Source organism: Ambystoma mexicanum, chromosome 6q (assembly GCF_040938575.1).
Source record: "Ambystoma mexicanum isolate Mex_15411 chromosome 6q, UKY_AmexF1_1, whole genome shotgun sequence".
Taxonomy (NCBI): domain Eukaryota; kingdom Metazoa; phylum Chordata; class Amphibia; order Caudata; family Ambystomatidae; genus Ambystoma; species Ambystoma mexicanum.
This window is the reverse complement of record NC_090937.1, coordinates 1357336234-1357348884: the sequence shown is the minus strand read 5'-3', so window position 1 is coordinate 1357348884 and position 12651 is coordinate 1357336234. Positions and strand designations below refer to the sequence as shown.

Below are 12651 nucleotides of genomic sequence, written 5' to 3'. Positions count from 1 at the left end.
TCCTTTGAGCTCCACTTCCTCACACCAAAACTGCATTTTGCAGTGACAAAAAGATGGCTGAACAATCTTGCCAAGCACATATTGGGCAGGCTGGAACAATGGGCACACTGAGGAAGCCTGTTAGTGTGTTCTTACCTATACAAAAGAAATAGAGTGAAAAAGCAGCACTGCTTTGCTGCAAGCCCAAAGTCCCCATTGAAAAGGGGAGACTTTACATTTAAAAGAATGCCACTCTGATGCTCTTTTCATCTGTTTTCTTCAAACTGCTTTTATCAAAAAGACCCTGCAATGCCCATTCATATCCCCATTGTGCTCCAGTAAAACCAAGCAGGACCCCTGAATGACAGGCTCTGTCAAGCCAAATCCGAAAAAGGCACAAAGACACTTCATTTTCCACCGCGCAGGAAAAACGTAACTTTTTGAGCTACAAGGTGTCAAGGATCAAATATCAATTCCAGTGGATCTATTTTTCAAACAAACTTCTGCCTACCGGAAACTAACTATGGCTGCAAAACAGTATTGGAAAGGCAGATGGAAAAACTGAATTTGAAAAGTGCTAGCAGCTTGCAGCACATATGTTAAAATGGACTTTTCACAATGTTGAATGAAAGCCTGCCATTATCTAGCAATAGGAAGTTGTTTGTTGCTGGTGAAAATACATTCAACAGGCTTTTTTTTAAATTCAGGACCAAATAAAAGACAACAAAAAAACAGTCACTGCAATGGCGGGATTTTGCAAGCTTTCAAAACAGGTTATTCCAGTTGCCAGAGCTAAGGCTTCTCCTAAAAGGGAGCCACCATAAACTTCTAGGACACCCAAGTGATAATTGCTAGGTTGGACAGACTGCTGTCTGTGCTCCAGCCTCGTACAATAGAATTCTAGGACACTAAAGTGCAAAGTGAAAATTCACACCTCCTCGTGATTTCCACCAGAAGCTACAAAGGAAATCTCTGTGACAACCTTGGATTTAGGGGGTAGCTGGGAAAGCTATGCCCAAATATGGGAATAATACAGCTCATCTGTTTCCAGAGACTATTTTATAAATAAACTTTGAAGACTTTTGTCTCTGCAGCAGGACTTTAAAAAAAATTTGAAAATGTCACTGTTTAAATGTGATTTTGTGGTTTAGAATTTAAGACATTGTAGCATTCACTGACCCCTTGGGAAAAGAAATGGCAAAGAATTGGGTATCATAAGGGAAGTATCCATGATGTTGTTACGAAATGTAACACTGACATGCCTGACGATAATCCAGACACCCATGTAAAGTTACAGAATTTTAGGCCAAATTGTTCATGCTCAAAATGACTAAAAAGTATTAGAAGCGCGAAACAATGCCTTACAGATTGCAGATTTGGACTGGCATGTTCTACATAAAAGATGTAATCTGCTCATGTAGTGGGGTAAAATGACAACTGTACCGATGTGTAAATTATGTTCAGGTTGATTTTTGGCAAAAAGGTCTGTGGGAAGTCTGTTCACACCATAAAATACAACCTCCTAAACTGAGTCACATCCTAAAGGAGGCAACCAACATTGATTGTCCAATCCAGTTGTTTAGAGGCGTGCTTAGCTAAGCCTGCCCAGCCATATAGTCTATGATGTCACCATGCTCTATATAAAAAGTCCCTGACAGGACACTAGAGACTTGCCCCTGAATTTCCAGCGCTGACATCCCTGATCTGCTCCATTCATCTTGCTGATTCCAGATTTTCACTAAAAGGCCAAAGCATTGCTGATCCTGTCCCAGCAAGGCCACTGATCTAGAAACATCTACTAGACTGCCATTAAAAAGGGGAAGTGCTGTGGTACCTTCCATCCAGCTGTCCATAATGTCCGGTGACCAGACCTTGCCCAGCTGTCTTTTGCCAGGAGAGTCCGCCACCTGGTGACCCGAGCCCTGGAGACCAGAAACTGTTGACTGTGCAAAAATCCCAAAAACTCAAAAGTGGACTGTGAGTATAATCCCCACACCACCGAAACACATAGCTTACCTTGCCTTACCTTTGTCCTTATCCCACTATCTAAGCAGCCATATTTATACCCTGGTAACTTGTTGATACTTTTAGAATTATCCGTGTACCTGTCCGTGACTTTCTAAAGTGCTAGCACCATCTCTTTATTAATTTTGTCTTGTGTAAATCCTAAGCCCTTAGTCATATTTTGAGTGATCAGACTAGTTTCTGTATAGGTTTGGACGCTGGGGTGATAAGGTTGAAGTCACAAATCAACCTTGGATCTTACTGTGTCCCTCTTTGGCGGTGTAGTCTGAATTGTCTCGTTTAAAGTAAAACTGTTTTTTTCTCAACCGATTTTCTTTCCTATTTCACGGCTTCATTTTACTCAAATCGACCCTTTTTCTATCTTGCATATCTCATCCAGTTTTTTAGCTAGAGACCTCCTTTCACTCTTGTCTTGTCCCTGTGATATATATCTTTCCGCCAGCCAAAAGAGCGCATTGCAGATCAGAACATTTCACCAGTTTTTCATAGAAACCATTTACGCCATTTTAAACAGGAATTAGGTAACTTGCAAGTTTTCCATCGTGTCATTTGGCTGCAGCATGTTTGAAACTTTCCACTCGTATTCGAATTGTATGCTCTTGGTGATCCATTGCCTTGTGATTGCAAGTGTTTATATATTACTGCCATTGTGAGAAATCATATTTGCCTCACACATTTAACCGCTCATTAATTATTTATTTGCCCATTTCCGAGTGTCATTTCATGCCATTGCAAAGTGTCTAAAATTTGTGAGGGAAGGTGATTCTGTTTTCTGCCCCTTTTTCCTGACTATGTGCTGCTTCTTTCTATTCATGCAGAATCCGATTAATTGTGGGTTAAGGGAACATTGCAGGGGGCAAGGGGAAACCTCAACTTGGGTGCTATCTCTCCTAATTCAAAAAGTGCTCCTATTCATTTGTGCTTTGTATATGTTATACTAGAAGGTTAACCAAGTGTATTGCTTCAATTTTCATTGTAATTATCACCCCATCGGTAATTGCTGCCCCACATTAAAAATTGTATGATTTACATTGAAATTAAAAATAAATAAACATTGTAATTTCACCCACCGGTCTGGTTCATGGTCCTTTGTGACCCGAGGTATTTGAAAAAGGGGGTGTGATACGAGTTGTGTACCATCTCAAATTGAATCCGGATAAAATATAGAGAAAGGCATCTTAGTTGTACGCTACATACTAGGCCGAGACCAAGGTGTGCGTCGCCCGATTGAAATCCTTAATAGTACCTTCTGGGGCATTAGCTTCCAAAACAAATTCAGGCAGCTGAGAGCCATTTTGTGTTGAATAGACAAGATGTTAAACTCCCAAACAATAATCTTGGCTACTGTGCATGAAGGAAGCCACAAGCTCTTTCCATTTTGGCCATTTTTCAGCCTTGGGCAATGCCCAAGATTCAACACCATATAGTATAAGAAGCGCCACTTTCGTTTGATACAACTGCACCAGTGAGTCTAAGGAAAACCCTTCTCCCTTCTTGGCAAAAGAGCAGATACCCCCCCAGCACTACACTGGACTTCAGTCTAACATAGTCCAAATGGACCATGACACTTAGGCTAGAGTCCAAATGAATACCCAGGTATTTGTAGGAAGACAATACCTCCAATTCAGTCCCTGCCATCTCACAATTTAGCCTATTGCTCACCCTTTCCCTTGCAGGGTTGAAAACAATTATTTTAGATTTTTAAATGTTTTTAGATTTTTAAATGTTGATGACAAGAGAATTTGCATCAGCATATTTTATTAGGTTATTCAGAAGGCTTGTAGCTTGTAATCCTCCAGGAGTCAAGTTCAAAATGGCCAAGTCATCTGCTTAACCTAACCACTGGAGTGGCCTAGAGCCCAGCTTGGGAGAAATGGCAACTAGATTTTTTAGAGCCGCCTCCAGACCAGCCAAGTAAAGATTGAACAGCATAGGGGCTAAAATACGGCCCTGTTTAGGCCCTTTGCAGTTGGGATAGAGGAAGTAAGCCTGCATGCTGATCCAATCTAATCCTGACTCTAGTCCCACATTAGAGTAGCACCATCATCCTGAGCAGTACTAGTGGGACATTCAAACTCTGAAGTTTTCCCCATAACCTATTGCGATCCACGGTGTCAACCGTGGCTCTTAGATCAACGTAGGCCACATACACCGGGCATTTCCTCACCATCTGTGCTTGTTGGATGGTAGTAGTTAAGGCTGAGATGTTAATGATCGTGCCAGATTTTTTTTAATGGAACCGCGTTTGATTCTGGGGTATAATACTGACAGATTCTTCCCAGGTCTCCAATTCTTTCAATAGTATCCTGGAAAAGATTTTGGCGGGCACGTGCAGCATGGCCAACAGGCAATAGTTCTTAGGATCGTTATGTCATGCTTCCCCTTCTTCAGCAGTGGTAATATAATGCTGTCCTGCCATGAGGAGTGAATGGTCTGAAGAGCCTCAGTACTGCAAAGAAGTTGGTGCAGGGCATGTGCACAGATCAATGTGTCAGATTTAATAATAGCACTGCAAATTCCATCTCTATCCGATGGACCCTAGATACTTTGCTAGCTCTGCCCACCCCCTTGATATCCTCGGGCCAAGTCTATAAACCCAGTCCTTCACTGGCGGCATCCAACCAAAGGGATCCACCAGACTACCTCCAGGGGTCTGCTGTATGTATTATACACAGCCTGCCTCAGGTAAACCGTTAAATATCTCCAGCAGCCCACTCCCTGACATTGACAATTTTCCACAATTCAATGTTCTTCGTCATAGTTGCCAGGACCAGCTCCCGCAAGCTCATGCACCCCTTAGCATACATGTGCCTCTTCAGCCATTTAGCGTAATTGTGTTTGGCACTTTTAACCTTATGGCTATGAACCACAGGTTGTGTCTCGGTTAGTGCTATTTCCCGTAGATCTCCCCTTAACCTATTCGTCCTGTCCCTGATTTCCCTGTCGTACTGGTGCTGATGGGGGTTCTTTAGCCCTACGGTCACCATACTCACAGATCGATGGAGCCTCATGGCACAACATTGAATCATTACCAAGTGGGTTTCAAATGAGGATGAAAACTGCTTAGCCTTTCCTACCGGCAGCTTTGCAGCCCCAGTTATAAAAAAGCCATTGTAGTTTTTTCTAGATTCTGTTCCATGAGATACGATTCAGACCAGGGTTAATGCTTAACAGACCAGTTGCTCTCAGGCCAAGAGTAGAAGTCTGCAGCCTCAAATTCACCAGAATGGGATAGTGGTTGGTCTCCGGGCACTGATAAATGCACATGTCCTCCACAATGGCGAGCTGTTTGGCAATAAACATGTGATCTAATATGCTACTGCCCCCTATTCCCACCATCGAGACGATTTTTTTTTTTTAGAGGGATGGGCACCTTTGAGGCAGTAGAGCCAGGCGAGGCCAATAAACATGCCCAACTCATCCCCCACTGGTGTGCCCTATGCAGGCCTCCCTACCACACCAGCGACTCTGTGCGACTTCTGTCGCCTACCATCTGCCCCAATGGCAAGGGAATCTTAGCATTAAAGTCCCCGCATACCAGGACTGGACCTTCATGGTTCATGTTGCCTAGTAGGGCATCCATCTCCCATAACATAGGTGAAACCACCCTCCCCTGCATAAGGTAGAACATAGATATTTATGTACAACAATTCTTGGGGAGGGGGTGAGCTCTAGAACCAGGCTAAGTAGACGGGCGCTAGTGCTAGAAGAATGGAAATGGCAAAAACACTTCCGCTCCTGGAATGCCAACAGCTCCTGCTCTCCACTCAACACCAATATACTCTGTCACACTGTTTATTTGTATGTCCATCTTCCGCAGAAATATGTTGTGTAAAAAGTACTGAACCTCTCTTTTTTCTATTTTTTAGATAATTAACTCCATTCACTTCCAGCCTGAAGGCGAGAGGGGAGTCCAGGGGGTGCTGTGCTACACCCCCCAATCCCTGGACGAAAGGAGAGGCTGGAGTGCCCACTCCCTACTGATGGAAATTGGGCTGGATGGGCTCCAACAGCAAGACAAATATGAAAAATATAAAGTCAAAAGGGGACATCGGATGAAAACCCTACTCTGTCCAGCTCTTCCTCATGAATGAATGAATCATGGAAGAATGGAGGGGGGAGGCAAGTGGGGTGTAATCAAAGGCCCCAAACCAATGGAACTGAAGGGCCCACTGGTAAGGACCTGTCAGTATTTAGAAACCTGCACGCTGAACATAGACATATTTAGGCAGACTATGTGGGTGTATTTTTGCAGTTTAAATCCAGAGAAAGCCAAAACAAAAATATAATCCAAGTGCAGATTGGAAAAGCACATCACATTTCTGGCAGAGACACAAATGCAACATTTTTCACTGAAAGAGTCACCATCAAAAAGGTGGTGCACTGTGACGATTCAGACCCATTTTTCTGCATTAAAAAAAATGAACATCAGATAATTAAAAGTGTATTTCATTAATGACAGGAAGAAACAGCCTTGTACTTTCAGTTTCTCATCTTTATAAAGAAAAATAATGCTGTGTGATATAAAATATCACATCGATGCAAAATGAAAGTGAACCCTTATCAGTAAAACACACAGTATGTCAAAGAATAAAGGCTGGTGTTAGAAAATGCAATCTGTGAGTTCCCTTCTGCCAAAGACAAATGGTGGGGTGTCTGGGCAAAGTTCACAAGTAATTCCCCCACTGAAAGTTTGGTTTGTGCATCCAATTGTTACCTGCCCAAAAGGTGTTGAAAACCAAGCATCCCAGAGACTTGGAGTCTCTGAAAGCTCGTTTATGTGTAGGGCAGAAGGCCAAGCTGGTGCATGGCAGGAATGTAGGGGGGAGGTATGAAAATAGAGGCTGCAATCAAGGAGGACCTCTAAAAATAAAATACAAGAAAAAAATAAGCTTTTCAGATCACAAGGTGGTCCCCTTCAGATAAGAGGGCAGGATGCCAGATGTCTACAGGGGAGATCCCTGTGTTGGCCAGTGCATCCTCATTTATGATCTGCAGCCTATTAACTTCAAACAACAAAGAGAATAATAAAAACACTGGCCAAGAGAGGCAAATAGCGCTGGAGACAGAAGGTCTCTGATTTGCATAACCTAAAGATTTGCTATTAATTTTAAAGGACTAGTATCATTTAGGCATTTTTCTCAGCAACCATAAATTGTACCGATTGAGGTGTCATTTTTTTGGTAATTTCCAGGTAATTCTGTTGAAATAAAATTAATTCACCTGCGAATTAGGCAATTGTAATGGGGAACGAAAAGGTGTGCCTGGCTGCTCTGAACCTGGCCCGCATTTAAGAGTTGGGTAACTGGTGGAGGGCAAAACATCTAATGTGGAGAGTAAATTACATGTTCATAATTATTATGATTTTTCGAGAATTGACAGAAAATTGCCACACGGCTGAGCAACATAGTGCAGATCTGGTGGTTCTTTTATTAAATTCCACATGAGTAGCTGAAGCAGAATATATGTAGATTATCGCAGTTAATAGTAAATTAAGAAGTTTTGTTACAAAACACAATTTTTTTCTAAAAAATTAACATGAAAACAAAAGGGGATAGCAAATGGGATTGCCATATGTCTCCTCCAGACCGCTAAACCAATCCTTAGAGAGGGGCTGGATTTGGGTGGAGAGAGAAGGGTAACTGTTCACTCCCTGCCATGTGCTTCCATAGGGTCCTGAGACGCATTTGGCTTTACTGAACTTTAAAACAGAAGTTTTCAATGTAAGTAGTCTTAAACCCTTTTCAACCCAAAGGTGGAGGACTCTGCTGACCTTAAATCCAGGGACGTCATTTCACCAAAATGCCTGGGGTAGTGAAAGTGACATCATACAACCTTTGACCTCTGATGACATCACATGAAGTGATGTCATTTGACCCCCCAGCCCCTGAAGTGACATCACGGGAATCGATGGAACACAACTTTTCACCCCTTGACAAAACAGGAAGTGTCATCACATAGTATTGTTCCCAAGTACACTATGAAAAATATTGTTATATCACTATAATGTGATATACATTTCATACGTGATATACATTTCATACAAGAACGGATCCCCATACGTACAGTTAATATCAGTGTGTATGGGCCCATATTACTAAATTACTGTGAATGTCAGCAGACGTCCTAGGTCAAATGATAATGATGCATTATTAAATAGCACTTAAGCTTAATTGATTTATATAGAACAAATACTCATACAATATCACCCAACCTGTGTTGGTACTCATTTATCGACCTCAGAAGGATGAAAGGCTGAGTTGAGGTGTTTAAGAACAGACTAAATCAGTGACTCACCCCCTGAAGTGTGCCTGAAATAAAGCTTTAATGAATCTAGCAATTATTGTATAGAATTCCAGAAACTAATTATTTGTTATTCCTATTCTTTCTTATGTAGGGCCACTGCTCAAAATGCTACACTTGTGGAACCCCCTGTTTTTTAATAGGCCTGAACAAGGATGCCAGTCACTCCAAACATAAAGAGCCACATGGCGCTGGCCACAGCCCAAGAGCTAAAATTGCGCTTTTTTAAAGAAAAATACTTTTATTTTTTAATGTTGTAGGGATAGCAAGGGAGACCACAGGGGTAGCAAGGGAGAGCTCAGGGGTCGCAACTGCAACCCCTAGCAACCCCCAAATGACATCCCTGCTTAAATCCTTTCCCTTTATAGTGGACAGGGGTGAGGGAGTGTTAGTACTCAGTGACTTGTGCCAGGTTCGCAGAGAAGGTAACTGAGCCCAAACACTAGATGGTCTAATTAGTTGCTTGAAAAACCTGGGTTATTCCTCAACCCAGGTCTCCTCACAGAGGGAGACCTTTCCCTTGATACACCCCTCTGCTGTAAGGAGACAATAGAACGGAGGAGTGGATATATTGAAAGGGCAGGGGAATCACACTGCCACAGTGCCAGGCTGCAAAGCAAGAAATGAACAGGTTAATACTTTTCAGTAGAAAGGAAAGCAATCCCACTATTCAGATAAGCACCTGATGGTCAATCTCCAGATCTTATCAAGATGTAGATAGATACTCTGCTAATCTGTCCGGTTGTTAGAACAATTAGCACCCAGTGATGAGGTAGTGGAAATAAAATTAGGAAAAATGAGGGGAACACGGTAGTAGGGTACTCTACCCGTATGGCATGAGGGTCACACTAGATCCGGGTTGGTGCACTGTTCCCTGCAGAGCGTCCTGTGAATGTGCACTTTGTTCCTGGACGTGAGAGTTTGGAAGAAATCCTTTGGTGAAATGCAGCCCAATGATGGGTACACATAAATATAGTGGAAGTGACAGAGCAGGTGATTCAATTTGCAGAGAGTATACTGCAATGAACTCCCACCTGCTGGCTGCAGTCAGTAATGAGGCAGACAGTGTTGTATGGAGTCAGCAGAATAAGCAATCCGGGAGGCGGGCTGGAGTCGGCAACAATACGGGCAGCGTAGGTCAAAGTCGGCAGACAAAGCAATCCAGGAGGCGGGCAGAAGTCATCAACAAAGCGGGCTATCAGTACTCAATCAGGAAACAAATGCAGTCCTTTAGGCAAAATGAGGTCAGGAATCTGGGCTGTGATCAGGTACAAGGAAATTACGGAAACACGAGGAAGTGGCTTGTACTTTCTTCAATCAGAAGCAGTATCTGGAGTGCCGGATGGAGATTTATGCAGAAATTAGGCAGGATCTAGCGCAGCAGTCTGCCGGTGCACCCGCGCTATGCTGAAATGGAACGCAGCGTGGTGGGGAAGCAGTGTGTCTCCATGGCAGCCACCATAGATGCATTCTGTGTGTAACAGGATGGTTAACACAGTGACGTGGAGTGCGAAAATTAGGCCGGAGCTGTGGAAGCGTAACAGGGAGGGGGGCAAAACGGTTGAGATCCTTAGCCTATTTTAAAAGAAAATATTAATTTAATTAGTTTTCCTTGGCGGAACACCAAAAGGGTGAATTTTGTTAAAATTCAAAAATAACAAAGCTCATTTCCAGTGTGCACTGAGAACTACAGACTGTAATGTAATTTGATAATCCTATTCTGCCTGTTGACCCCAACTTATTTTAGGAAGAGGGGTGTTTTTGTCCCTAAACTAAAAAAAAAACTAAACTGCCAGCTTCCCCGATACGGGTCTTTAAGTGGAAAGGGGGTCTGAAATCCACAATTCTCAAATCATCCCAATTTTTACCATCCCCCTTCACCAACACAGGCCTTTAAGTGGAGGGGCGGGGGCTTCTGAAATCCCAAATTCTTAAATCATGCTACTTTTACTGTCTGACTTCCCCAACACAGACAAACGTGGGTGGAGGGTGGGGTGAAAAACCACTGCTAAATCACCCTGTGAATATTTACTGCTAGCCTTTTAAGTAGAAATGAAAACCAAAATTGTACAGCCTTGCAAATGTAAAATGATTTGATTCAGGGGCCAGTGTCGATGATCATTTGTTTTGAAATTTGTATAAAGTAAATTATTGTGATTTGAGTTTTCCCAACCAAATTGTGTGAGGTGTTTATGTAGAGAGAGGTTTGTGTTGTGCCACGGATAACGTGGTGTGTGACATTTTAGTGCGATTTTGTATTACTTATCATCCAAATAAATACAAATATATTTCCTGTACGCTGGCCTGGTTCTTGGCACATTGGAAGCTCATAAGGAGGGATCACTGGTATGATATGCATGAGAAATAGGACTGAATAAAGAACTGATATTAAACTGTTTATTGTGGGACACCTAGATTGGGGAGGGAAGGAACTCTGTGTTGAGTGTGGCCTCTCAATACAGCGTTACAGTGAACTGGACTTGAGCTCTGCCTACGTTATGTTAATATGATCATTAATATATGTTTACAAAGCGACAATACCTCGCTAGGAGCAGCGGTTTTAGGAGGCAGCACAAACTGATAAGTCTGCCGACCATTTAGATGTCCATCAGTAGCCACAGGTTGGTATCGAGCCATCCCTGCGCAGCTGCTTTATAAACTGCCGTCTTTTATGGTCTGCAGTTTAAAAATGACCTCAAATACAACAGACAAGCGCACACTGGTTGACAACACATGGTAGAATACATTTTTAAAGCAGGAGAAATTCGAGAATGGCGAAACGTCTACCACCGGAGCATACCATGGTAAAGTCGGCAAAGAATGGTGCTAGAGGGGGCTGAATGCTGTTACCTTCTTTCTTAGACGTGGCAGAAAGACATAGACACTGAGCAGGGCTGCCACGGCGACACCGAGCAGCACCCCCAGCACCACCGCGACGGCCATCAGTCCCGGGTCCACCTGCAGAGACTCCACCGACACCTGGAGCACCGCATCGCTCACACACTGGTCAGCCATCACGGCAACTGGCTCCGTACTATAAGGGTCCCTCCCCGAGGATGAACCCTGGATGCGGCTGGCTTTTCCCTTTCGCCTGCACACTACTCGCACTGTACATTCTCTCCAGAAGAGATGGAGAATAGCACAACACGTAAAGCCGGCTGTTATGAGGGTGCTACACAGTAGCTACAGCCTGCGTGGTGTGGTGCTAGAAAGTTTCCCAGTCTGACAACTGTTACTTTTAGCAAATCCACGACAGCCGGGCAGTCTGGGACATTGAGTTTTACTCACTCTCCTTCTGTGAAAATAACCAACAAACACACCAGGTTGTGCCAAAAAATAGCCAGCATTTACAGCGTCGAGCAAAATAGTTGCTTATGTGTTTGTTTTGGTTTCCCTTGGATTCCAAGGTCACAGGGCGTTCTGCGTGGGTTGCGACGAAATCACTACAAATCCCGGCTGCACAGCCAGCCCTGCTCTGCTTGTCAATGAAAGACAAGGGGGCGAACTTTTTTTTTTTCACTTAAAGAAGGGTTTCAGCTTTAAACCAATGGCACCGCGGGGTGGGCGGGTCTGCGCAGTTTCCAGCCACAGGAATGTGTGTTGAACTGCCTTCATCCACGGTTGGGCACTGGCAACTCTCAAACAAACTTTTAGTATTGTTTCAAAGGTAAAGAAACATGGAAACAACCAGCATGTGCTTAGTGCAGTATTTGCCTAGAGCCACAGAGCGCGCGTCCGTGTCTTTGTGAGGAAAGCCGTCCTCTCTAATGCTATGTTTCGTTTGGCGAGGCTTTGAAAGATGTGCCTTTGCAGTGTCGTGTTACAGGAGGCAACGGATTTGCAATGGAAACGCTGTGCTTTCCAAGCGGCGTCGTGGGCTGATGACGGCTGCCCGGGCACTGTCGAGCCCCCGCGGGACTCTCTGCCATGCCCCGCTCTGTGTGTCCAGCTAGAACCTCTGCGGTTGGCCACCAGCACCTCATGTGAATCGCCAGAGCGGGCCCCAGACGAGAGCTTCAGATGTACCCTGCGGTCCCCTGGTGTGCCCTACTACTCCTTCCAAATCTTCTGGCGTTTCCCTCATCCAACTGCCGCTTGAGGAGACTGCGTCTCCGCAGTGGAAAGGACGGCAGGGGCGAGCTCTCTGGGTGCAGGGCCACCTCCACGGGGTGCCAGGCTCCGGGCAGGCACTGTTACCATCTACCTGCAAATATGACAAGACCAGATTTTTCCGCCAGTGGGCAGACCCCTAACAAACCCGGGCATCGCTCCACAGCGACCTCCAAGGAAGCTCTGCAGGACTTGACTAACTGGACCTTCTCGCAGGTAAGAACCGACGTCATA

The 12651-nt window shown here is 44.1% G+C and overlaps 2 protein-coding genes across 5 annotated transcripts in view; one reads left to right on the top strand and one right to left on the bottom strand.

Moving 5' to 3' along the window:
* The window catches only part of EVC (EvC ciliary complex subunit 1), a 946714-nt gene extending 935069 nt beyond the window's left edge, over positions 1 to 11645 (bottom strand). For 2 of the 3 annotated variants that reach the window (XM_069631974.1, XM_069631975.1), the window contains exon 1: positions 11158 to 11582. In XM_069631974.1, coding sequence (XP_069488075.1) covers positions 11158 to 11322 — 165 coding nt within the window. In that variant the 5' untranslated portion in view covers positions 11323 to 11582. Of the gene's footprint in view, positions 1 to 11157 lie in introns of all 3 variants that reach the window. The other variant, XM_069631973.1, reaches the window with a different exon arrangement.
* Positions 11646 to 11959: 314 nt separating this feature from the next.
* Positions 11960 to 12651, top strand: part of EVC2 (EvC ciliary complex subunit 2) — a 1020434-nt gene continuing 1019742 nt past the window's right edge. For both annotated transcript variants that reach the window (XM_069631972.1, XM_069631971.1), the window contains exon 1: positions 11960 to 12633. In XM_069631972.1, the coding sequence (XP_069488073.1) occupies positions 12328 to 12633 (306 nt within the window). In that variant the 5' untranslated portion in view covers positions 11960 to 12327. The remainder of the gene's footprint in view (positions 12634 to 12651) is intronic.